Source organism: Talaromyces amestolkiae, assembly GCF_001896365.1.
Source record: "Talaromyces amestolkiae strain CIB chromosome Unknown scaffold23.1, whole genome shotgun sequence".
NCBI lineage: Eukaryota > Fungi > Ascomycota > Eurotiomycetes > Eurotiales > Trichocomaceae > Talaromyces > Talaromyces amestolkiae.
The window spans coordinates 442,235-465,489 of NW_024468059.1; the positions used below are offsets into that span (position 1 = coordinate 442,235).

At 45.0% G+C, this 23,255-nt stretch overlaps 6 protein-coding genes across 6 annotated transcripts; 3 read left to right on the forward strand and 3 right to left on the reverse strand.

Moving 5' to 3' along the window:
• Window positions 1-349: 349 nt before the first annotated feature.
• BHQ10_009304 (uncharacterized protein) lies at window positions 350-6,387 on the forward strand (the record flags this gene model as incomplete). The annotated part of the gene is made up of 12 exons (XM_040882206.1): window positions 350-825; window positions 887-1,208; window positions 1,266-1,605; window positions 4,069-4,137; window positions 4,187-4,764; window positions 4,823-4,876; window positions 4,940-5,006; window positions 5,080-5,323; window positions 5,376-5,478; window positions 5,532-5,834; window positions 5,891-6,032; window positions 6,095-6,387. 12 exons carry the CDS (start codon window positions 350-352, stop codon window positions 6,385-6,387), a joined length of 2,991 nt encoding a protein of 996 aa, XP_040737806.1.
• An 858-nt stretch (window positions 6,388-7,245) lies between these two features.
• On the reverse strand, window positions 7,246-8,052 carry BHQ10_009305 (uncharacterized protein; the record flags this gene model as incomplete). The annotated part of the gene is made up of 1 exon (XM_040882207.1): window positions 7,246-8,052. One exon carries the CDS (start codon window positions 8,050-8,052, stop codon window positions 7,246-7,248), a length of 807 nt encoding a protein of 268 aa, XP_040737807.1.
• Window positions 8,053-8,914: 862 nt separating this feature from the next.
• On the forward strand, window positions 8,915-11,836 carry BHQ10_009306 (uncharacterized protein; the record flags this gene model as incomplete). Its single annotated transcript, XM_040882208.1, has 1 exon — window positions 8,915-11,836. The coding sequence occupies one exon, from the start codon at window positions 8,915-8,917 to the stop codon at window positions 11,834-11,836; it is 2,922 nt and encodes a 973-aa protein (XP_040737808.1).
• Window positions 11,837-12,385: 549 nt separating this feature from the next.
• BHQ10_009307 (uncharacterized protein) lies at window positions 12,386-15,678 on the reverse strand (the record flags this gene model as incomplete). The annotated part of the gene is made up of 6 exons (XM_040882209.1): window positions 12,386-13,289; window positions 13,360-13,417; window positions 13,919-14,043; window positions 14,108-14,215; window positions 14,383-14,870; window positions 14,926-15,678. The coding sequence occupies 6 exons, from the start codon at window positions 15,676-15,678 to the stop codon at window positions 12,386-12,388; spliced, it is 2,436 nt and encodes an 811-aa protein (XP_040737809.1).
• A 3,144-nt stretch (window positions 15,679-18,822) lies between these two features.
• On the reverse strand, window positions 18,823-20,955 carry BHQ10_009308 (uncharacterized protein; the record flags this gene model as incomplete). The annotated part of the gene is made up of 6 exons (XM_040882210.1): window positions 18,823-19,723; window positions 19,800-19,932; window positions 19,988-19,999; window positions 20,084-20,540; window positions 20,605-20,817; window positions 20,887-20,955. The coding sequence occupies 6 exons, from the start codon at window positions 20,953-20,955 to the stop codon at window positions 18,823-18,825; spliced, it is 1,785 nt and encodes a 594-aa protein (XP_040737810.1).
• A 677-nt stretch (window positions 20,956-21,632) lies between these two features.
• Window positions 21,633-23,107, forward strand: BHQ10_009309 (uncharacterized protein; the record flags this gene model as incomplete). The annotated part of the gene is made up of 3 exons (XM_040882211.1): window positions 21,633-21,794; window positions 22,066-22,267; window positions 22,335-23,107. The coding sequence occupies 3 exons, from the start codon at window positions 21,633-21,635 to the stop codon at window positions 23,105-23,107; spliced, it is 1,137 nt and encodes a 378-aa protein (XP_040737811.1).
• Window positions 23,108-23,255: the final 148 nt, after the last annotated feature.

The window sequence follows — 23,255 nt, forward strand, 5'->3', positions numbered from 1 at the left end:
AGTCACGATTTCCGGAAGACATATCGTGTAAATTAAGAGAATACGTATGATAATGGTCGGAAAACGGGAAAGATCGAGGACAGGTCAGTATACATGTAATACACTGTGTATGTCGCTAACAAGCATAGGCTGTCTTACGTGTCGAAAACGTAAAATCAAATGCGACGAAACACGGCTGAAATGCAAGCAATGTATCAGGCATGGCTTTTCCTGTGAATGGCCACATACTAATGAGCCCTTGAGACTTATTCCTGCGAAGAGGAAAAATAATTCAATACAACCTGCCCTGACAGATCGGCATATAGCATGTGCCAATTCTCTGATCCTATCGCGACAGGACTGTATTTCCATGGAATACTTTTCGTCATCTGCCGTTTATGGTCTTTATGATTTCTTTGAGTATGGCGCTCTTCAATATCTCGTCAGGATAATAGCTCCTCGAAGCAAACTGGTCACGAGGATGATTCTTGCCTTGTCTGCTAGTGAGATGCACAAAAGCGGGTTGCTGGATAACAATAATTCACTAGCGAGGCGTGGAATCGATGAGGGTCTAATATACTACACACAAGCCCTTCAGGAGCTTATGGAGGATATCTCGACACCAACACAAGGAGACCAGATTGATGCGAAGCTGGCTGCTTTGATTTTCATGATTCACTATGAACTCCAATTTACGGGCTCGATTGATCGCATGCAAATCCACCTGCGAGGATTCTGGGCATTGATGAGTAGTCATTCCATGTTTGAAGGGCGACAAGCAAACCGTGGGCAGTTGGATTCTACTCCTCAATTGGTTTTATCTTGCCAGTTAATTGGCTGGGCACTGTCTGTAAACCCTGGGCATTGCGTCCAACGTGAAATGGTATTGCATCTGACAAAGATATAGATATCTCGATATCGCAGCCACCACAGTCTTTGGAGCATCTTCATCCCTTCTCAAATTGGTCCTCAGCTCCGATAACCCAGCGCTAAACACCGCACGCCTTCTTAGATTATCCCGACTTGGAGACCGTTGGCTTTGGGGGCAATCCCTGCCACACGATGATCTGCTCGCTGAGGATGAATTGTACAGAGCAGTCGAGCTGGGATGGCAAGTGATGTTGACGCGTTTCACCATTTGGGACTTGAAGTCAACAGGCAAGCTTTCCGATGCGGACAACATTGTGCCTTCCTCGTCCATACTAGACCATCTTCTAAATCTGCGGGAGGTAAGGATTGCCTTCATTCTTCCATCAATCTACGGCTCCTGATACTGCATTGTTCAGAAATATCGAGACGTCCTGAATAAAGCCGATGAAGCCACCAAAAGTCAAGACCGATGGACATCCAACACCGAAATACTCACACGGTTCGCAGCCTTCTACTGGGCTAGTATACTCTTCCATAACCGCACGCTCAACGAGCATCACCACCCTTCCTCAACCCCGCAATACGGTCTTTATCAAGAAGCTATGTCTAACCTGATCAAGCTTCTGTACTACCGTCACAAACTAAACAGCGATCTTCCGAAACAGAGTCGCGTGGTTTGGTGTTATTTTATGGCTGCTGTTGAAACGCGGGATCCTGTTCATCGGGAGTGGCTGGTGGAGAGGCTGGCAGAGGTTCGTAAGGTGTCGGCAGAGTGTGATCGACTGTGGTCGATGGTATGTACTGCTCTAGGCAAAGTAGAATAAATAATAATAGGGGCATGGACATATTATCAAGCAAATATGATGTAAAAGAGGGATATAAAAGTAGCTCTCGATAATGGCTTTAGGGTTATTTCTGGCACGACGGCTGCGTTCAGTCTCCCGACCCGTCGAACAATATCCAAAATTTCAGTCTATGTACGAGAGCAACCCTTGTGCGATATTTCTAGCTTGTTATCTTGTAGAACTTAATACGTAGATATAGATTAGGAGGACAGAACCGTGAAATAAATTTTGGATACAATATATTACTAAATAAAGGTCCAAAGGCAATATCGGTTCTATAGTGTAATGGTTAGCACGGTGATTTCTGATGTCGCAAATTTGGGTTCGATTCCCAATAGGACCTTGCAAATCCTTTTTTTTTTATTTTTGGTCCATTTCGCCAGCCGTACCACCTTTTGGATTCTGAGGGAAGTGTTGATTCATTTTTGCTCCAAAGACAGTTGTGATAATCATAATGAATCTATAATTTTTACAGGGTCTGGTGGAAATAGCCGGGGGCACATTTGAGTTGGTGGTTGTATATATATCTGCATCGCACCTCGTGTAGGAATCTCGTAGAGGTGAAAACTCAGCCTTTCGCCATTATGACCATTTGAAGACACTCGACTCATCAATCATGCATCGCACAAGGAAATAAAGAATTGTCTTAGGGAGGATAACCGACTGGTTATTGAATGGCATCGAGACACTACTTCAATGCACGCCCTAATATGCTCATGTTATTGGCAAATTGTTTTAGATACCGTTTATATATATTCTGTCTTGAACTTGCTCTTTCTCCTACACAATTCTTCTGCTCAGAGGCATAAACATGAGATCCTACCAAGGTTATTACATTTATGGATCGATGAATATTGATGCTGAGTCCAAGGCGCACACACGAGCAGAACCACAGGTTTGCAAAACCAACCGTATTGGAAAATTATCTTCGAGTAACGAGCGCACGGAGAGATCTAACAAGTGATTGCACTTACCTAAATATACGCCTCACTCTCGCGCTCGCTACAAGTCGACGTGACTCGCCCACGCAGCGGTTTACTTCCAGAGCTCATTTTCCAAAAAACCCAGGTAGGAAAAGAAACTTGTGTTCATTTCCTAATTTAGCAGGCAGGGCTGCCCTCACGGGTACTCTTTCTAAGCTCGCATTTTTCATGTGAGACTGTTCCTTCCATATTCTCACATTTGCAAACTACACCTAAGTATCACCTCTTACTTCACCATCTCTATCATCTATGGTGTCGTTCTTTCCATTCTGCCTGATTTCTACGACATCTCGAGAGTTGAATTTCGCCGTACGAGATCACTTCCGTCAAGACCACCTCATTTCCCTGCACTCTTTCCTTGACAGAACTCGGTGTACCATCTTTTCAATTACATTCTCTTCTTCTAGACTCGAGACCTTCTCAGATTTGGATCAACTCTGTCAATCTCTTTCCATTTGTTTTCGCCCTCCTTCCTTTCGTTCACTGAAACTGACTTGTCCATGTTCTTTTCTTTTCCTATCATACAACAATCGCCAATCCCTATCAGATGAGATTTATTCATCTCACTTCAACCATCTACTCTCTTGCCCTGTCTTTGCACCCTTTTTCTTTTTATCTCTTCAGCGATCTTTCTAAGCTTCAGAAAATCTCATATCATTTGAAAAAGGATCTTCTCTCACCATATACCGATCTCTTCTCAATATCTTGACATCTAGAACAATTGATCTTTCTTTGGCTTCATTTCTCTCATTCCATCCTGCTCATATTTAACCTTTCTCTCAGTCGATTTCCCGATTTTCATTGATTAAGCTTACTACAAGCTTCTACATGTATCGTCATTTGCACTTCATTTATCTGGCTGCGTTATTCACTAAAGGTGAGTTTTCATTACGATATCTCTCTGTACCTTTCTCTGACCAATACTACAGTCTCTATATCTGTCACTCGTGAATCGAAGCAACCTTTGCTCCAAGCATTTGACTCGGACGAAGGACTTTACATTGTTTCTTGATTGGGCTCGCCTTGAAACCTCCTTCCATATTCAAATCCTTCACCTACGTTTTACGGCCTCTCATTAGCATACAGGGTGGATCCTTAATGCGACCTCAGGATGGCCGAAACAAAAGTGTTTTATCTGACAAATACAGACAAAGCAGAGGAGATGGGTAGGTACTAATAGAAGATTTGAACATTCGGTGCGCGCTTACTGACTTCATTGCGAACCTTCGCAGGTCCCCCAATTATTCAACCCAATAAACGCAGAAAGACTACGAAGTTCCCGAGTCTCAGACCCAATACTAAGCAAAGTACGTATAATGAGATCGTACATCACTCCAGACAAGATGCGTCTAGTCGACAAGATTGTTGACATTGATTTTCAAATCTCGCAGAAGATCCAAAACCAAAGTCGGACAAAGCGATAATGGTTATCGGGGTTGATTTCGGCACCACGTACTCTGGTATGTACTTCCAATTTACTGAGATACAGATCACTAACAATGCCTTTAGGATTTGCTACTGCAATGGCCGGAACAAAATACAACGATGTCGTCGTTAATAAGAGCTGGCCAAACTGCGCAGGACACCAAGAGAAAGTCCCATCGATGATTTCATACAACATGAGAAACCCTTCACAACGGAAAGTCACGGCATGGGGCTACGGAACAAAGTCCTCCGAACATACCTATACATGGTTCAAATTAGGACTTGGAAATAATCAGATCCAAGAAGAATTCGATGATGAGCTTTTATATGAAGGATTAGGTTCAATCAAATGCCCTGATAACATGTCTTACAGGGATCTTACAACGGACTACCTACGCGTTTTCTACGAGCATATGATGGCAAAAATAAAAACGCGAGTAGGAGAACCGACTTTCGAACTGCTTGCCTTTCATTTTGTTCTTGCCGTTCCAGCGGGATGGTTGGACGAAAAGGGGGGTCGTAATATCAAATCCTGTGCCGAAGAGGCAGGATTCACTCAACGAGAGGGTGATACGATATCATTGATAGCGGAGCCTGAAGCAGCCGCATTAGCTGCATTTCATTCGTATGATTCTACTCTTGAAAGTGGCCGCATATTCCAGGTTTGCCCGTTCTTGCCTGCTTGACCCCTGAGATACACATCAACTGATGCTGACCCAGTCTGACCAGCTTGATACAAACGTTATGATTGTTGACATGGGCGGAGGAACCGTTGTATGTATACATGTGGCACCTTGGCTACTCTTCATCTGGAAGCTAGACTAATGTGGGATATAGGACCTCATCACCTACACAATCAAACAGCTGAAACCGTTCAGCGTTGCAGAGGCATGTGTGGGATCCGGTAAGTCTGAAATATGTTTTTACATACATCTGGAACACTTCTAAGAGGTTAATTCTTCTTTCTTCTCCCCAAGGCGCTAAGTGTGGCTCAAGTACAATTGATCGACATTTTCAGAAGATGATGGAGGAGCGCTTCGGAGGCACATACACGACCAAACCATCGAAGTTCATAGGGCCAAAAAGTGTTTTTATGAATGAGTTTGAGAGCTTGAAACGACGCTTTGATATGGATACGGACACTGATGTCCTGCCACTAGTTATGGATCTGGAAACCAGTGAATACTATGATGCAGACGATGCTGAAGTCATCTTAACAAGGTAATCTCAGTTGAAGAATGAAGAGATGGTTTACTGATATTCAATTTTGCAGCACGGACTTGGCGGAATTATTCAAACCTGTTCTCGAAAATGTGATAGGACTCATCAAAGAACAAGCCGTCAGAACTAAGGCTGAAAATGAATTTCCAATATCCGTTAGCCAGACCCATCTCAAGATCTCATGCTGGCTCTCTAATCTGCTTCCTAGGCAATTCTTCTCTGCGGAGGACTGGCTGAGTCCAAGTATATTCAGTCTCAACTCAAAACTTTTTGTCAGGAATTCATCCCCTGCGCCCAGGTCATCGTACCCCCTACTCCATGGTCCGCAATTTGTTGCGGCGCGGCTATGCGCGAATCTGGCAAAAGCTTCATTTCAAGTCGACGAGCCAGACGAAGTTATGGTACAGTGCTACTAGAACCCTTTATTGAAGACGAGCATGGAGAAGAGGATGCTACGGAACACCCGGAACTTGGAACTATGGTCCAGAAGATGTTCTGGCACGTTAAAAGAGTAAGACACGGTGCTATGCAAAAGACTACCTATGATTAATAATATTTTATCTTTAGAACGAGAAGTTGCTCTCACGTGAACAGTATCGATGGCTCAAGAATGCCACTCTACATGTTGGCGGCAAATTCGGATATCAGGGGGTCATTGAAATCTACCAGAGCGACAACGTCGACGCCCCAGTCTGGAAGTCTGCCAAGGGTAAGCATAATTTATTCGTCCATTCTTAATATCTATCATAACGTCTAACTAAATCTCGATAGGAGTCAGACGACTTGGTCATCTACCAATCGACCTCTCAGACCTTGGTAGGGTTTCTAAGAGAAAAAAACAGGCATCGATCAGCTATATTCCCGGAAGCTCGAACGAAACCGAATCAGTGAAGGTTGAGATCGGTCAGGTGATTAGAGACTTCATGACCGTTGAATTTGTCGCTCGAGTTGGTAGCAAAAAAGTCGGGCTCGCTTCCTTCGAGTATGAGCCTATAGCGAATGGTGAAGATAGCGAGGATGATAATCCTGATTATTGGCTACACCAGCGGTTCAATGCGGAATGAGTGAGCAATGTCGACTTGTGTTTTGGAATTTGCATTCCAAAAATATGACCCTGGTGAGGGAACCGTTGCTCGATTTAGGAGAGGGAGAGATGGGCATTTACTCTGAATGTTATCAGAGGGCGTTTTGGAGTTGGATTGCATCGTCTTTGAGCCTATCCAGGTTGATACAAGACTCGGCTCGGACCAGAAAAGTGCTTAAGGTTATTTAAAATAGATGGGAAACATGCTTTGATGATATTATGATGAAATCAATCGACTCTGACATTCACTCAAAAGCTCACTAGGTACTCATACATAAATTTCAACTAATGAAGGGGTCATCGAAAGCCCCGTTGTTGACATGTAGTCTCAAATGAACTCCATCGTTCACTCATTCCGACTAATTGTAAATCCTCCCTGTCAATTTGCCCTTCCTGTCGCCCCATCCCTGATATACAAATGAAGAGTAAACTGACGTGATACAGTGAGCAGAAAAATCATGGGAGACTCCGTTCACCACAATGACGAAATCGCGGTGATAAAAATGTGTTTGATAAATCGCTGACAATGCTGTTTTTGCTCATGAAGAAAATAATGGTCGCGACAAATCGTGGATGCACGTATATTTGCCGGACTGTATGAAGGAGAAGGGAGAAGAAAAGTAATCGTTGATACACCATTTCGAGACTTCGGTTATTGAAGACTCGTCTGGAAGAAGTGGGGAAGCCTCCCCGAAAATGAAAGTAGACTCCATAACGCCGCGCTATTGACCGAGAAAAAAAAAGCAATGCAATAACACAAAAAGAGGAGTCGAGATGTTCCAATGGTAAGGATTCGGGTTGTTTCAAAACATCGGTTTGGTGGTTGAATGCTTATCGTTCAGTCATCGTCGTCTTCAACATGGGTCGAGTCATTGGCTTTGTTGGACCCTCCCAACCAAGCCTGGCGCCACATGGTGGTACTATCTGAACGCATGGGGCCTCCAGCTGCGATTGTAGAAGGGAGACCTTCGCGATCACGGCGCATTCCTTCCAGAACAGCGACAATGCCGCCATTTCGGAGGCGCTCGAGGACAACATTCATGCCATCCTTGCTTCGGAGGATGGCATCTCGGGTACGAGTGACACCGATAAGCTCGATTGTCCGCTGTATACCCGCAGTAGACAGTGACGAAAAGATACCTCTTTTGGGCGCCTCTTCGTCAACTTCCGAAGAATCCTCTGCTGTTTTCCGGGATCGGCTAAGCAGTTTCGACTGACCCAATCGAGAGACGAAGGTAACAGTAGTTCGTACGTTCACCTTCTCACCCTCGGGGGGCATTTCGCGTTCATAGTGCTGTTTCTCAACGACACTTAGAATTCCAGTCCATTCCATGTTCCTCGACTCGGTTTTCATCCATCCTTCCTTCGCATCAACCACGGTCGTCTCGAGGATATACGATTGACCCGAATTTTCGCTTCCGCCAATGCCCTTGGGCAGAAGCTTCAATAGTGTAGATGGAATCTTAGATTTTTTGAGGTGCAATCGTATCGTGTGTAGGCGGTGGGTTTCCGGATCGACATAGCGATCAATGACATCGGATGTCAAAACATGTTTCGAGTAGGGATTCGGGTAGCGGAGGAAATACGCAAGAGAAACGGCGGGGAAGGAGKAGTCGTAGGTGGAAACGAGTTCGAAGAATTTCATGTTAGCATTGATTGACGGATCGTTCGTAGCTGCTACTACAATTGTTCGTGGTGAGGGCTTGTTTAGACAATCATCGACTAGCAGTGTCTCATAGTCCCCTCGGTGTCGTACAAGAATATATCCGATCAAGGAGTTGGTGGAAGTTTAACGGAGTAGTACAATGATGATGAATGGAGGGATGAAGATGATGGAGTAGTATCGAGTGAGGTTCTGGTAGATGGCGAAAAGGGCTTTTGGGCTCGTGCTTCTTTTTGCTGGCCTTTCCTGTCTGGGGCTAGTGTGTCACTCACGTGGATCAGGAGACCTCCACGCGGTCCTATTGGCCAATGCTTTCTCCAGCTTATTTATCTCCGCATTCTAAGTCACGCTCATTCCCGACCGCTATCTATTGTAGGGCTATGACAACAACAATCTTCAAACGACAGTTGAGGGATAACTAGAGCAGAACCCAAGCAATAGCAGTTGCTAAGAGCCACAGGAGGGCACCTTCAATTATAATAGACATGAACATCTTATCTCGCTCATTACAGAATCACCCATGACAACCACCCAAGAACAGATGAACGACAGGAGGGCTACACTAATCATAATGGCAGTCAGAACAAAAAGCTGCAAAGGACGGATTTCACCGTTACTCATGAGATCACTAGCCAAATTATACCTAACACGCCTGATAATTCGTCACGTAGGCGGTGATTTGGAATGGTTAGAATGCCAACAAGTATGGATAAATAATAGGTAGAAGAACTATCAACTCAATCACTACTAATATCATGAAATCTACAACATCACACACATCCTGCCTGGCTAACTGAAGTCTCATCACTCCATGGACCACTCTTCAAATCGGGATATTCGAACAATGGTCGTGACCTTCGTCAAACCCACGAACGCCAACACATTCGGCACAGCTGTATATCTCCAGTCAAAACACGCCGAGCTGCAACAGAAATGGGCGACTCATAGCGATCGAGTCGCGGACCTTTGGCGTTTTTTTGCACCAAGCCAACGCGAGGCGGTTTTCCGGGCCGGAGTGAAACAAGGCCAGGTTCTAAAGGATCCCAAAGATAGATCGATGTTCCGAGCTTTCGCATTGTATCCTGAGATGAATGTTCGTGACATCAAAGGCTCGTCAGATTATTTCCTGAATCATTTCGAGTTCCGCGCTGTCACAGGCCTAATGTACCAATACCGTATAGGCCTCAAAGGTGCAAAGGGCGATCATCAATTTGTCGCAGAGAGCATGCGCGTCAACGATGTACGGTCTATTCATGACGTCGGGAACGAGTCTATGCTTTTCTTGGATGAAGACAAATACGGGGATGTTTTCAAAATCAATGGCGAGGAAATCAACAAGAAGATCCTTGCTGAACTTGCGCCGGCTATCAAAGCGGGGATGGTGGTCCCTCGAGGCGTTGGGGAACTCATTTTGGAGCGGCAGTGCTATCTTTTCCAGCATATCTGTGTTTTGGTCGACAACATTCTAAGACTTGGCTCCATTATTGACGACGGGGTTAAAGAATACATAACGCCGGAAGAGGAAGCACGGATTGCTTTCTCAGCTTTTCCCGACAAGAAGAATCCACAGCCAATCTGTGTGCAGGATCTTATCACTGCTGCTGTAGATCGAAAGATGTCTTTCGAAGCGCAGTGGGATCTCTATCGCTCAAATCCTGATTATCTTGCAAATGCAGTCAATCTTTGGTACTCGACTAGACCGGACCTTGTCCCAGACGAGAAGGGCCGACGTATGCCTTTTACATCTGACGAGTATGTCAGCTGTGCTATCTTCGAGATAATTCACAACACCGTCATGGGCATTGCCATCTGGGATATTATTTCTGCTCTGTGTCAGATCCGCATCGAACCGTCAGAAGACATTCAACAAGATATCATCCTGCAAGAAATTTCGAATATCTGTCACTACGAGTATGATCGGGTTCGGAAGGATTTTAAGCGCTTTGCCCAGATTGGCAGCGGCTCCAAACATTTCAAACGACTCGCAAAGGTATTTGACAATGGTACGCCACGTGTTGTGTTGAAGTCCATACCGGATCGTTTAGTCAAAGAAGAACCGCAACTACACTACATTCTCCGTCTTTGTCAGCCTGAGAACGGTCCAATTCAAGCAGTGCATTGGAACAACATGATAGCCCAGCTGCATCACAATCAGCCTCTCGAGCGAGACAAATTGGAAGAATGGGAGTTCGAGGCGTATGGTGAAGTTTCTCTGACGATCAATCTTGTCAACACATTGATCGTGTCGCTTGAACTGCCCTCAGCTAGCGCCAAGAAGGGATTGACATACATTTCAAAGTTAAAAGAGGTCATGGCTAGGCTTGATCCTTTGAAGATACATACCAGTCTTCGTAGATTCCCCATTTTCCTCGATGATCTCAAACATCCCGACACGACTGTAGAAGCCTTGAGCATTGTGGATCGATTCAGCGAATATTACGCAGGCGGCTCCATGATTGCTTTATACCAGAATCTCAACAAAGAGTTTCTCGAAGATCTCGAGGTTCAATTGCAGGAAGTAAAGGGACCGAAAAAGGCGAAGGGCAAGTGTTCGTCCACAAAATCGGCGGAGCCTTACGGTTCGACAACTCAGCGTCAAGGAATACATGCCGACCTGGCTCTGTCCTACGATCCATCTCTTGCAAGTCTGAGTCGGAAATTGGCATTGTTCTTTAAAACCAAATCAAAAGTTGCGACTGATTTCAATGATTTCAAGACAACTACTGAGTGGGGAAATTCTGCAAACCCAGAATCTTCTGTTTGGCCGGACACATCCAACGAATTTGAGACATCGACTGACCAAGATGTTCCTACTTATTATTCACCACCCTCTGAAGCAGAAGCATTCGATTGCTTGCAAAAGCAACCAACAACTCCTGAAGATATACCACGTATCGAATCACCAGTACCCAAAGAACCATCGAAATCCGCCTCGCTGAAATCATCAACTAGAACTGATCTCGAAATGTCGTTCCACGCGCAAATGCCTGCAGAATCGGATATTTTCTCTCAAGTGGATGCCTCTGTTAGAGTTGACGCATCTGAGGTGCTTTCCACAACTGCTAAGTCGAAATCATCCGGCAGCCCAGGACCGTCTGCTCGACCGAATACGCCTACTAAGTCTGAGACGGGCGAGGTCGAGCAGGAGCCGGCTGAGGAACCGGAACTATCTGCAGACGCACTGCACGCCAGCCTTGAAAAGTCTCTAGAGGCGACAACCACCGAAGACGAACTGTTCATTGGGCCAGGTCCATATGTCCAATTGTCGACCTCGACTATTATGGAGGTGCTTGCTGGGCTGGGCTTGTCCGACTCAGATCCAGCTGACGAACCTGAAATATTTCCATCTGAATACATCAAATTGGATTCAAACCACACAGCTAAACCAGAGACTTCCACCCATTCCGACACGGACGAGGATATAACCCCAGGAACCTTCAAAGTTTCCCCTAGAACGTTACAGGCCTTCTCTACAATCTTCTCCGCTCTGGAAGAATCCGAAGCAGACTCCGGCTCCCAGCCAGGACCAGAATACTCCGTCAAATGGCTCGACTTTGGCACCGCCATGAAAGAAGCCGGGTTCTCAATCTTGCCTAGTCTTGGGTCTTTGTATACCTTTGTGCCTGGCGAGGCTTCTGATGTGCCCACGTTCTTTACTATTCATCGTCCGTATCGATCCGTCATTCATGGAGATAGGTTGCTTCTTCTTGCGCTTCGGTTGAAAATGTTGTATGGATGGAGCAAGGAGACTTTTGAGGCGGAGTGATCAATTGGATTTGGTTTCTCAAGTGTATATTTGTATGATTTCACTCGATGATTACTCTACTTTATAAAATTGTGATTAAGTCCTTGTATCTCCCTTAAGCGTAGTAATGTCTCTATCTATAAGCATCTGCGAAAATCCAACGTGCTTCACTTCGAAGCAAAACTCAAGGAGACGATGCCACGCCTGTCTTTGAGGATTCAACTGCTTCCACTTGTGATTGCTACTGTGTAGTTTTGGAAAGTGATTATGGAGTGTTTGAATTCCCCAAGAAGAAATTGGACTCTTTGGACTGATCCTACTTGACGGTTTTGATGTGAATGATGTCCGTCTAGAACAGGGTACTCCAGCAGTTGGCAGTATTGACTGATTGTCCGAAATATAGTATGTCGTTCGTCAGCCGAATTCAAAAGGGCTTTTCAGTTAGCGGCTCAATGCATCCACTGGTCAGGAGCGCGCCGAGAATTTTTCATTTCTTTTGAATTTGAAGCTGATGAAAACTTCCCAACCGGATTCGGCGCGAAAGGATTCTTTTCAACGGAGCATCGCGGCTCATTGTAACTTTCCCAAATCTAGTATAGCTGGCATGAAACCCCTAACCCCATTACTGATCAGACACCTCTCCCCATCTACAAGCTCATCCACTCGCACGGTTTGCTCAACACAAAACCCATGATCCAAAGCATACTGTCTACTTACACTAATCATGCCACCACTATTCAGCGGAGGCGTGATCCATTCCGTCCTACTCTCTTCTTGTTCTTCATATTGCTGATGATGTGACCGTCTTCTGAAATATAAACACGTTATACTCCCCTCCATAACCTCGCCCAGCGGGTTGAATAGTAAAGCCTCTACAGAATCCGTCGGAGACAAGATCCCGACCCTCTTCCTCGCAGCATCATAATGATCCCTCGCAGTCGTCTTGTACGTCGTCAACTGCGATGGCGCAGTCGCAATGGAATCAACAACCAACCTCCACGGAAATGAGCTACTCAAAGACTCCAAATCATTGAACGAAGTAGGCAGAAACATGCATCGAAGCGGCCAGGCAGTTGCGGGATGAACGTCAACCGTTACTTGCCCTTCGGTATCAACCACTATCCGTAATCGCCATGCTTTGCTGCGGTCTGGGATGAATGTATCTAGTGTTTCGGCGAATGCGTCTAGGGGTTGTTGCAGGATTGCGACAGCTTGGGGCCACTTGAAGTTTGTGGCGGCTTGGAGAAGGCGGTCTTGGTGGTGGCGGAGGAGATAGTAGGGAGAATCGCGCGGTTCAGGATAGGAGTCTTTCGCGTAGAGGCTGGCGGCGCTGGGGAGGTCGGGATCGAATCTGAGTGAGGATATTAGGGAGAATGTGCCATCATCTGGAAGTTGTTCAGGATTCGAAGTCATTGCTTTGGAGATCAGTGCATTGTGCCAGCACGGACCGATATTCCTAACAGCAGTATGTTTTCTATAGCGTAAATTTAAGGGCTTGTAGTCAATTCATGGTCGTCGGTTGAAAAGCGTTCGTGAAAACGTACAGGCTGGAAAGTGACGTCGCCGATTTCTGAAGCTTAAATCTCATTGCGTGGAGAGGCACTATTCCGTATTTAGCCTAGCGTAAAATATTGAGCTCTAGCCCTAAGCCGTTAATTGTAACCCTACCGTTCCACATAGTTAAAACCTGAGAACGACGATCAAATAACAAGTTGATGGGCGAAATACAGTAGAGCCTGGATATCAGTAATAGGTCGTCAGCTGGATTGAGCTATGCTGTACTTCAATCGAGCTTTCGACTAGAATGTGTTAAAGCCTTTTCTAAGTGATCTTTTACTCAATACCCTATAAACTCGTTGACATCCACTCATCCTCTGCTGCTTCTTTGACGGAACTCAAGTCCCTTGGTTCCCACTGCAAGACCTTCCTTATTCAGCGTAATTATATTGATTTTCTATTCTTTAATCATTCTCAGCTCGCGATACAGTAAAAATCAATTTAGTGGGATCGAGGAGTCTCCCTTCATAGCCGAGGGAAAGAGTTTACGAATGATTTGAGAAATTTCCAAAGACGAGTCTAATCGCTTTAGTCCAACTCACTGACAAATAGCTAGCATGAAATTGACGACATCCTGCAGAAAATTGGCCGCTTCGACTTCGGTATAGTTTCCATCGTTGTAGTTCAATGACAATGTCAATCGACCCCTCCAGCTTTCTAGTCGAAATACTCTGCCAGTATCCTTCAGGTCAGGCGAATAGTACACAGTAAAGCGATACGGTGGCTATCACTTACAGTAGATTCAAGTACATATTTGTAAAGAACCGGATGTCTTGGACTGTGAAGACCTCTTCGTTTTCAGACTTCACCTCCTGCGGTATGTATTTCTCGTTGATACCATCACTAACGAAAAACTGTAGAAAAAGTTAGAAGATTTCCAGGTCGTGACGTTCTTGTAGGGAGAGCAGACTGGGCTTGTAGGCGGCGGTGTCGCATTTCTAAAGATGAGCGGTAAGCTGTTTATTCGCTTTCAACTTTTCAGACCCGAGAATAGGAAGCGTCTAGCTTACGAAATCATGAGAGAGGCAGCCAAGTGAAAGAATGAGACTGAAAGTGGAACCAATGAAGGTAGCGTCAGCCACTTGTCGTAGGTCTCCTTGGTGACCTTGCACGCTTTCACTAGTTTCTCGATTATCTGATCTTGAGTGGCATTTAGCACGTTATAAGACTTGATGTCGTCATACACAATAGGTGACATCGCAAGACAGATAGGGTAGTACGCCTTCCCTTCTTTTGCATATTGTTCTTGGAGGAAGCGTCGAGCGTTCATTGGGCTACGTACCACGCAGCACTGGTCATTCGGCACGTCTTCGGCTGGAGGATTATGTTTTAGGAAAGCTAGGAGCACTGCAGCATGGCCGAGATGAGTAATAGAAAATGTCCGCCCAATGCGCGTTTTCACGGCTCCGATCATACGATCGGATTCCTCCAAAGAGAAGGCGTGGAAGATGGTACGTGGAGATGCGCGGCCAGTTTTTGGCTTCAACTTCCAAGTGCTCTTGAGTCTTTATTAGAACAAATTCGGCGCAAGCATTGGCAGATACGACACGAACCATAATACGACGAACCGATTCCATATAGGATGCACTGCTCGATTCAAAATCCTGGCCACTCGTGGCCTGGTTGTCACCGAGAATTGACAACAATGGCGGACTCAGATTTTTATGCTCATCACCCCAGCTGATGTTCCGAATATCATCGACTAAAGTGCTCGAACCTAACGTGCGGAGAATATCGCCCACCACAAGGCGGATGCTGATTCCATCAGAAGACAGATGATTCGTTCGGAAAACCAATTCTACTTTTGTATTACCCAAGTTGGCGTCGATATCAGGAATGGAGGCAACGAGATAGATGTCAAGTGGCCTGGGGGCCTCGTTTCCTTGCTTCTCTGCTTGGATTTGATCACGGATATGCAAGCCGTTTTCAGTGCCAATTCGCACATGTAAAATATTATCCGCCCAACATGCGGCTTCGTGAAGATCCTTAAGCGAACGATACTGAATGAAAGGATTATTATCGCCATCCCAGCGATAGGTGCATCCAATTTCCGGATGCTGAGATCGCAGAAGGATCAGGACTTCTCTCAGTTTCTCCCGCAACGCAATCAGAGTGGTCCTGGGTTCCTTAAATCGGACCGTAGCCCAGATATAGAGATCATTTGCACCGGCTCTGGTCAGTTCTCCAGTTCCATTTGGAACTTCAGCGCCGACAGCGCGCCGTTCTAGGATTTCTGGGTCATGTTTACTTACACGCCATTCATGATCTCCTGCAACGAGAGGTGGGAGTCGGAGTTGTACACTCATGGTATTGAAGTTGAAATATACGTCCCATAGAAACAAGCGCGCTGTGGAAAAGCGAAATATATATAGAATGGATTTTTTACTTGGTAGTTGTGGAAAGGAAGTCGAAATAGAGCCTTTTATTCGGCAGTTTTATTACGGTTACAGTGCTACTCGGTGGTATTAAGTCGCTCGGTGATAAGGGGAGCACAGTGTACACCTCTTACGATAAGAGAAATGTTAGGTCTATCATCGGTATAATACTGTAGCTAGTAGCTTACATTTTCTTGACGCTCTTACGCCTGGTCACCATGTATCACATATTAATGTGTGTGACTGACACCCAAGAAAATTATGTCCCTATCTCAATCGAGTTAGTTTATCAAAAGGTATCAGTTTCCGAAAATAAATGGTATCAAAAACATCGCCGAAACACCGCCGAAGAATGCACACCACCGAATAACGCACTCACCACAATACCAGGGGGCACCTAAGTGAATCAAAATTTGTGATTTTTGAGTAGAAATGGCGGGTCATTTGCGGCGCAAGTTGGAATGGCAAAGCGAAAGTCAACATGTTAAGGAAGCCGATCAGTGTCCGTCCCTATAAAATGCTTGAGATTATGACCATGTCGGCGGTGACGGTGTTTCTGTTGATCAATGATCTGACTGGTAGCAATATTGGCCCCTTCCGAAAAACCCATGACAGCGACAAGAGGCTCATCCTTGGCGGCAGAATCATCAGTCAACCGGTGTAGATCAAGTAGAACCCTATACTACCCCTCGTCATTCTCAGAGAAGGATAGCCTATTGACGCCGGTAAGGGAAGCTCATACATATTTCTAAAATAACTCGTACTTTTATTCCACCCCCAATTTATCCATGACGGTATAGCATATACCCTGCAACTAAGAAAACGCTTAGGATCGATACGAATCTGCTATAGCAATGAAGTCCTCTCCTGTAGATTTGGAGAATTTATTGTCTGTATACCGAAGTAACCAACGAGAAATCTATGAGAATGGCATGTTCCATAGCGTTTTCCCACGAGTGACAACCGATGCTTCTCGAGTTGAGGAGCAGGCAAAACAACATCTCAGTCTAAAGTCGTATCAATATTGTAAGTACCAATGAAAGCTTGTGGGGTGCACAAATGACTTATGATGATATAGTACATGGAGGCGCAGGAGAGTTAGCTACCCAGGAGGCAAATAGAGCAGCTTTCCGTCAATGGCAGGTGTGATCATCTTCTTATGTGAATATTTTCATCAAAACAGAGGAAGGGAATCAGTTGACTGGGTATTGAGTAAATGACACGCTAAGCGAGTTCACGTATAGATTATTCCTCGGATGATGGTAGACACCTCCAAGCGGACGTTGCAAACGACTCTTTTCGGTGAGACATACGCCTCTCCACTCATTCAAGCTCCTGTAAGTCTTACAACTGTTGGTGGTGCGTTTTTGAACGCGATTGCTAAGGAACTGAGCCGTACAAAGATTGGTGTCCAGTCAATATTCCATCAAGATAAAGAAGTTGGCCTCGCAGAGGTTTGCGCTGAGCTTGGTGTCCCATTTGTGTTGTCAACAGTCTCCACGAGCTCAATAGAAGAGGTGTCACAGGCGAGTGGTGATGGTCCTCAATGGTACCAACTCTATTGGCCAAGCGATGATGATATAACAGTTTCTTTGCTACAGCGTGCTCAATCGGCAGGTTTCAAGGTTTTAGTGGTGACTTTGGATACATGGACTCCGGCTTGGAGACCGCTTGATCTCGATCTTGGATATCTACCAATGGTCAATGGAGCAGGGAATCAAATTGCATTTTCTGATCCAGTCTTCCGGGAGAAATTCAAACGAGTCCATGGAGTAGAAGTCGAAAATAACATCCCTCTGGCTAGTCGTGAGTGGCTTCAAACAATTGTATCTGGAGTACCTCATACTTGGTGAGTTGTCAAACTCTAATGCCTCATATGCCCAACCGCTCTTTGCTTAGTAGGTTGCATTTTAGGGATCAAATACCTTTTTTGAGGGAACACTGGACCGGCCCGATAGTGCTCAAAGGCATCCAACACCCGGACGATGCTAAACTGGCTATGCAGGCGGGTTGTGATGGAATAATCGTGTCGAACCATGGCGGAAGACAACTAGATGGTGCAGTTGGCTCACTATCAATGCTACCATTAATTGTAGACGCGGTTGGGGACCGAATGACGGTTCTCTTTGACTCGGGCGTGCGTACTGGCGCTGATATCCTTAAAGCTCTATGTCTTGGGGCGAAAGGAGTCTTAGTTGGAAGGCCCACCATTGCCGGTTACTCAATTGCAGGTGAGAAGTTGCTCTCCTAGGTCATGCCCTCACCTATTGCTATGTATGGCTAATGAACACAGGAAAACACGGTGCTCATGAGGTCCTTCGAGGCCTTTTGACTGATCTTGATCGTACTATGGGTCTATCTGGGATCACTGATCTACGCGAGTGTAATGCATCAGTTCTTAGAGCAACAGCAATGCTATAGCCTTATCTGTTACATTAAACTGACTAGCTTTATCTACGAGCATGCTGCATAAGCAAATACTTTTAGGATTAGATATGTGTTGAAAGACAAAATGTCATTTTATTACGGGCTACTCTTATCATTGGTGTTTAAAACTTTTAATTTGTTTCTGCACTCGGCTATTTTATTGTGGTTTAATGTTGATTTCCTGGGATATATGTTGATTCGAAGTATAGATCTGCCCCCTAAATACGTCCACTATACGGATTAGCATAAAGACAAGAAGTTTTTATAATTAGAAATTCTATATTCAATACGCAGTTTTCGTCGGTATTGGCATCTTCGGTGATGCATTCGGCGTTGACCTTAAAATTATCGCCGAATACCAGGGTTATCATAACCCTAGCACTAAAAACCCTACGTAGTCCTTGTACGAATTGGATAAAACTGTTTTGAAAAGTGAAAGATCGAACAAGCAAAATTATGCTTCAGAGGCAAATACCAACGGGTATACTTGAACATGTTCAAGTATCCAGGTTTGCCAAACTGCTGATGGCCTATCTTCTAATGGTAACATATAATAATGGACTGATTGAGTTACTATATCGTTTCAGAATTTTATAGAAATAAAAAAAAGACTAGAAAAACAATGAATATATCCACAATATCGGTAATTCACTGCCTCATCCATTGTTCTCCCATCTCTCGCAATTTATACTTTTCGACCTTTCCACTAGCTGTAAGAGGCAGTTGAGATACCCAAAAAACATACTTCGGAGCCAGCATTTTGCTTAAATGTTGACGGATCCAGAGTCGGACTATTTCCGCATTGATGAGTACTAAGTTGCTGTTCGTATGATGCCCGTCAATCGCATCCTTCGCTAGGCGCAAGTCCCCTGTCTGGTCTTGATCTTCGACAATGGGCGTGACACCCTCTTGTGGCACAATGAATGCTGCGACGACCTCTCCGTACCGTGCATCTGGTAATCCAACAACACTAGCATTGCCAATGAGATCATGTTTCAGGAGACAGTTCTCTATTTCGGCGGGGTATATATTTTCTCCACCACGGATGATGATATCCTTGATGCGACCTGTGATTTTGATATTTCCGTCTTGATCAATTAGACCTTCGTCACCTGAACGTAGCCAGAAACGTGGATAAGATGCGGATGAAGACGAGGCGCGATGTTTATTTTGCACAGAGAAATGATCCTCCTTGACAAGCACCTTTTTTGTCTCGGCTTCAGCCCGCCAATAACCTTTCATGACTGAGTAACCCCCGATTTGGATCTCCCCCTTTTCACCTCGTGGGAGAATTTGATTAGGATCATCGCGGGCCGTGATTCGGATGGAAGTATGTGGAAGCACTTTGCCGACTGTCTCGAGTTTCGATTCGAGAGGATCATCAATGCGCGTCATGCATGCAATAGGTGAAGCCTCCGTGAGACCATAGCAATTAGTCAAGCCAGATAGGTTCATCTTGTCATGTAGTTGGATCCTCAGCGCTGGAGGGATAGAACTGCCTCCGATGACCCCAGTGCGGAGTTTTCTTATTGCGGAAGCTGGCAGAAGACTGAGAATATGTGACTATTAGCTTTTACAGCTCTAGTTTAGCCCATCGGCAAATAATACGAGATAAGATCACTTACTTCTCCGACAAAAGATCTAATTCCGCTATAAACATTGTAGGCACCCCATATAGAACCGTTGCACGATGATCTGCGATTGATTTTAAAGCCGCTCTAGCATTGAAACTTTCCGAAGGCAACAGCAGGGCAGCCCCTGTATATCGCTTAGAAGTCATGATTTCATCCAAGCATTGTTGTAGAGTACTGACCGTGTGTCATAGCTGCCAAAAGCCCTAGCACTAGCCCAAAACAATGATAAAGCGGAGGCGGACAGCAAATTATGTCATTTTCGGACAGCTCCATACCTTCGCCGACTAAGAAGCCATTGTTCAAGATATTGCGATGGGTCAGACATGCCGCTTTGGGAGCGGATGTCGTTCCCGATGTAAACTGAATATTGATAACGTCGTCTGCATGCAACTGATGCTGGATGAGGAAACGCTGCCCTCGGTATGCAAGTAACAAGGCATAGTAATCCGCAGTAACCGGCATCGAAGTAATATCCACCCGTCCGCTAGAGTTATCAATAAGTATTATGTCCCGGAGAGAGGAAACCTTGGCTGAGACGTTTGGATCAGGGCAGATAATCTTGTTGAGGAGTTCCTTGGTAGATTGAGGATCTTTGTAAGGAAGTGTGATTTCCGCACTGATTATAAAGCATCTCGCCGAAATATGATTCAGAGCTGAAATGGTTTGCAAAGGTGTGTATGCAGGGTTTAGAGGAACTAAAATAGCACCTATCTTGAAGCACGCGTAGACGATCTGGGTCAATGGTATTAGTATCATGATTAATGAGAAAATAAATAAGACTGTGGCTCATACTTACCACAGCATATTCAATGCAATTTCCCAAACTGACAGCAACGCGGTCGCCTGGTCGGACTTCTAAATTAAGAAGAGCTATGGCCAGAATATCACTCATCTCATTCAGTTCCACGTATGAGATCTCTTTGTTGGCGGACTTGATGGCGGCTCGGTTTGGGAATCTCTCAACAATGGTCGCAAACTCTTGTCCGATCGTCTTCTTCAGAAGGGGGATCTATGTCTTGTTCAGGAGGACTCAACACGCGAGAGAGAGAGTAACCATGGGATTCAATGAACCACAAACCTCTGTTGGACCATCACTTTGCGACAGAGCTGTTTTCACAGACATGTCCTGTGATCTTAAGGAGCCCATTGCACCTAAACACGTGATTTTGACGTTTTAAGTTCTCTGATAATAGGAGATGCTTGGTCAAGAAAACGAAACGAATATGAATTGTATGGTGGGTAGTGGAAGGCGGAAATGCGAATTGTAGAGTCTGCGGTATGATATCGGTAGGAACAGGAAGGTAGGATAATCTGGATTTCGAAAGCCACAGAAATCTATTAATAAATACGGATAGCTGGTTAAGAATTGTAATTATAGTAAGAGACAAATATTATACGATCTAGAACGTGCCAGTCAGTGCGAAACGTGGAAGAGTGTACCTAGAGCAACATACCCATTGCCCATTCTTGTACAGGTTGACTTTGAATTTTTTATGTAAGACCGTCTCTAATAATCTACTGGCTCTATTCCAAGGTAGACGTCTAGACGTTAGCAAGAACCTCCGGTCCGGGACACCGAAACGCCGCCGAGTATTCCTTAAGGTCGGATGTGAAGAAACTGTGGTCAGTGAGGTACATCGGATATACCGAAGTCGTAAACCATTAGAACAGAGCTGAGGAAAGTCTACTAAATTATTTATTTGACTTAAAAACGGAACAGCTAGTTACCAGTCACTATAATGGAAATTCCTTTGTCTGTCGGCTCTTGCCTCATGTCTCTACTATAACCCATTCTTGGGCTGAAAATCCAAGATCATATTCAAAATGGCACCATTCGAGAACATACCAGTCGAAGTCGAGCAGTCAATCGCTGATACAAAGGTCCGATACCAGCGGATTGGAGGTTTAGTTGTCTCTAACCCTATAATGGGTTGTATGGGGATTGGAAATTCCAACTGGTGGGATTGGGTGCTTGATGAGGAGCAAGTACGTTTATAGGTAATCAAGGTATTTTGTTTTGTTGCGTTTGCTCTAATAGCGCCGTGTCAAATCATGTTACCTGTACTATATGGAAGGCATAAGTATCTGCCTCATATCCCGTTCGTTCCATCAAATGTTAATGGGTTGTATGGTTTCCAGGCACTCCCCCTGCTGAAGGCAGCGTTTGACCGAGGAATAAACACGGTACGAAAGAGCCCTGGAAGTCTCTTCTACTCCCTCTCAAAAGATGATGTAATATAACATTTATTATTATTAGTGGGACACTGCCAACGTCTACTCAAATGGCCGCTCCGAAGAACTTCTCGGCTTCGCCTTGCGCAAATACCAAATTCCGCGAAGAAAAGTTGTCATTATGACTAAGGTAGGCCGCATAATGGCTGACGAAGGAAATGAGAATGATGTCCTGGCGTTCATGACCCCGGTGGCTGCGCGAAGTAAAGATTATGTGAATCAGTATGGTAGGTGTTTTCATGACAGATTACCACTATTTACCTGAAATTATGAAATGAACTAATATACCTGTAGGCCTTTCAAGGAAGTCTATCTTCCTTCAAGTAAATGAGTCTCTCCGCCGCCTTCAAACGGACTACATCGATGTACTGCAGATCCACCGTTTCGACAAGGATGTTCCACCGGAGGAGACTATGCGTGCCCTGCATGATCTCGTCGTAATGGGCAAAGTCCACTATATTGGTGCTAGTTCGATGTGGGCACATGAGCTGGCCACCCTACAATTCATCGCCGAACGAAATGGCCTAACGAAGATCACCTGTATGCAAAACCATTATAACCTATTATATCGGGAGGAGGAGAGAGAAATGAACAAGTTTTGTCGGAATAATGGCATTGGAATTTTACCGGTTCGTGGTCTTAGCAGCTTCCTCCTGTCTGCCTTTTCTATAAAGCAGTTATGCAGATACAAGCATACTAACTCAGTCTACCTTTCTTACAAGTGGGCCCCTTTGGCATCCGGTCATCTCGCCTGCCCCTACGAGCAGTTTGGCAAATCTCCCCGGACAGCCGATGATCTCAAAAATCCTCGTTTCAGCTACGGACAAACCTCTGCAGACCGCGAAATAATTGATAGAGTGGCCGTTGTAGCCTTCCGTCGGGGATGGAATATGACTGATGTGGCTCTTGCATGGCTTAACCAACGAGTCACTGCTCCTGTAATTGGCTTTACTAGCGTGAAGCGCATCGAAGAAGCGCTACAAGCCAGAGGAAAGATTTTGACGGAACAAGAGGAGGCATATTTGGAGGAACCTTACATGGCGAAGGCGGTCGAAGGGCATGTTTAAGCAAAGGAGGAATGGTTAGAGCAGTCTATTTAGATCTTCACGTTATGTTTATGTGTCCTCAAATCTCAATTTAGGTTTCAGAACTTTCACTTCAGTCAAGAAAAGCAGTATCGAGTACTTGTTCAAAATGCTACTAATGATATGGATT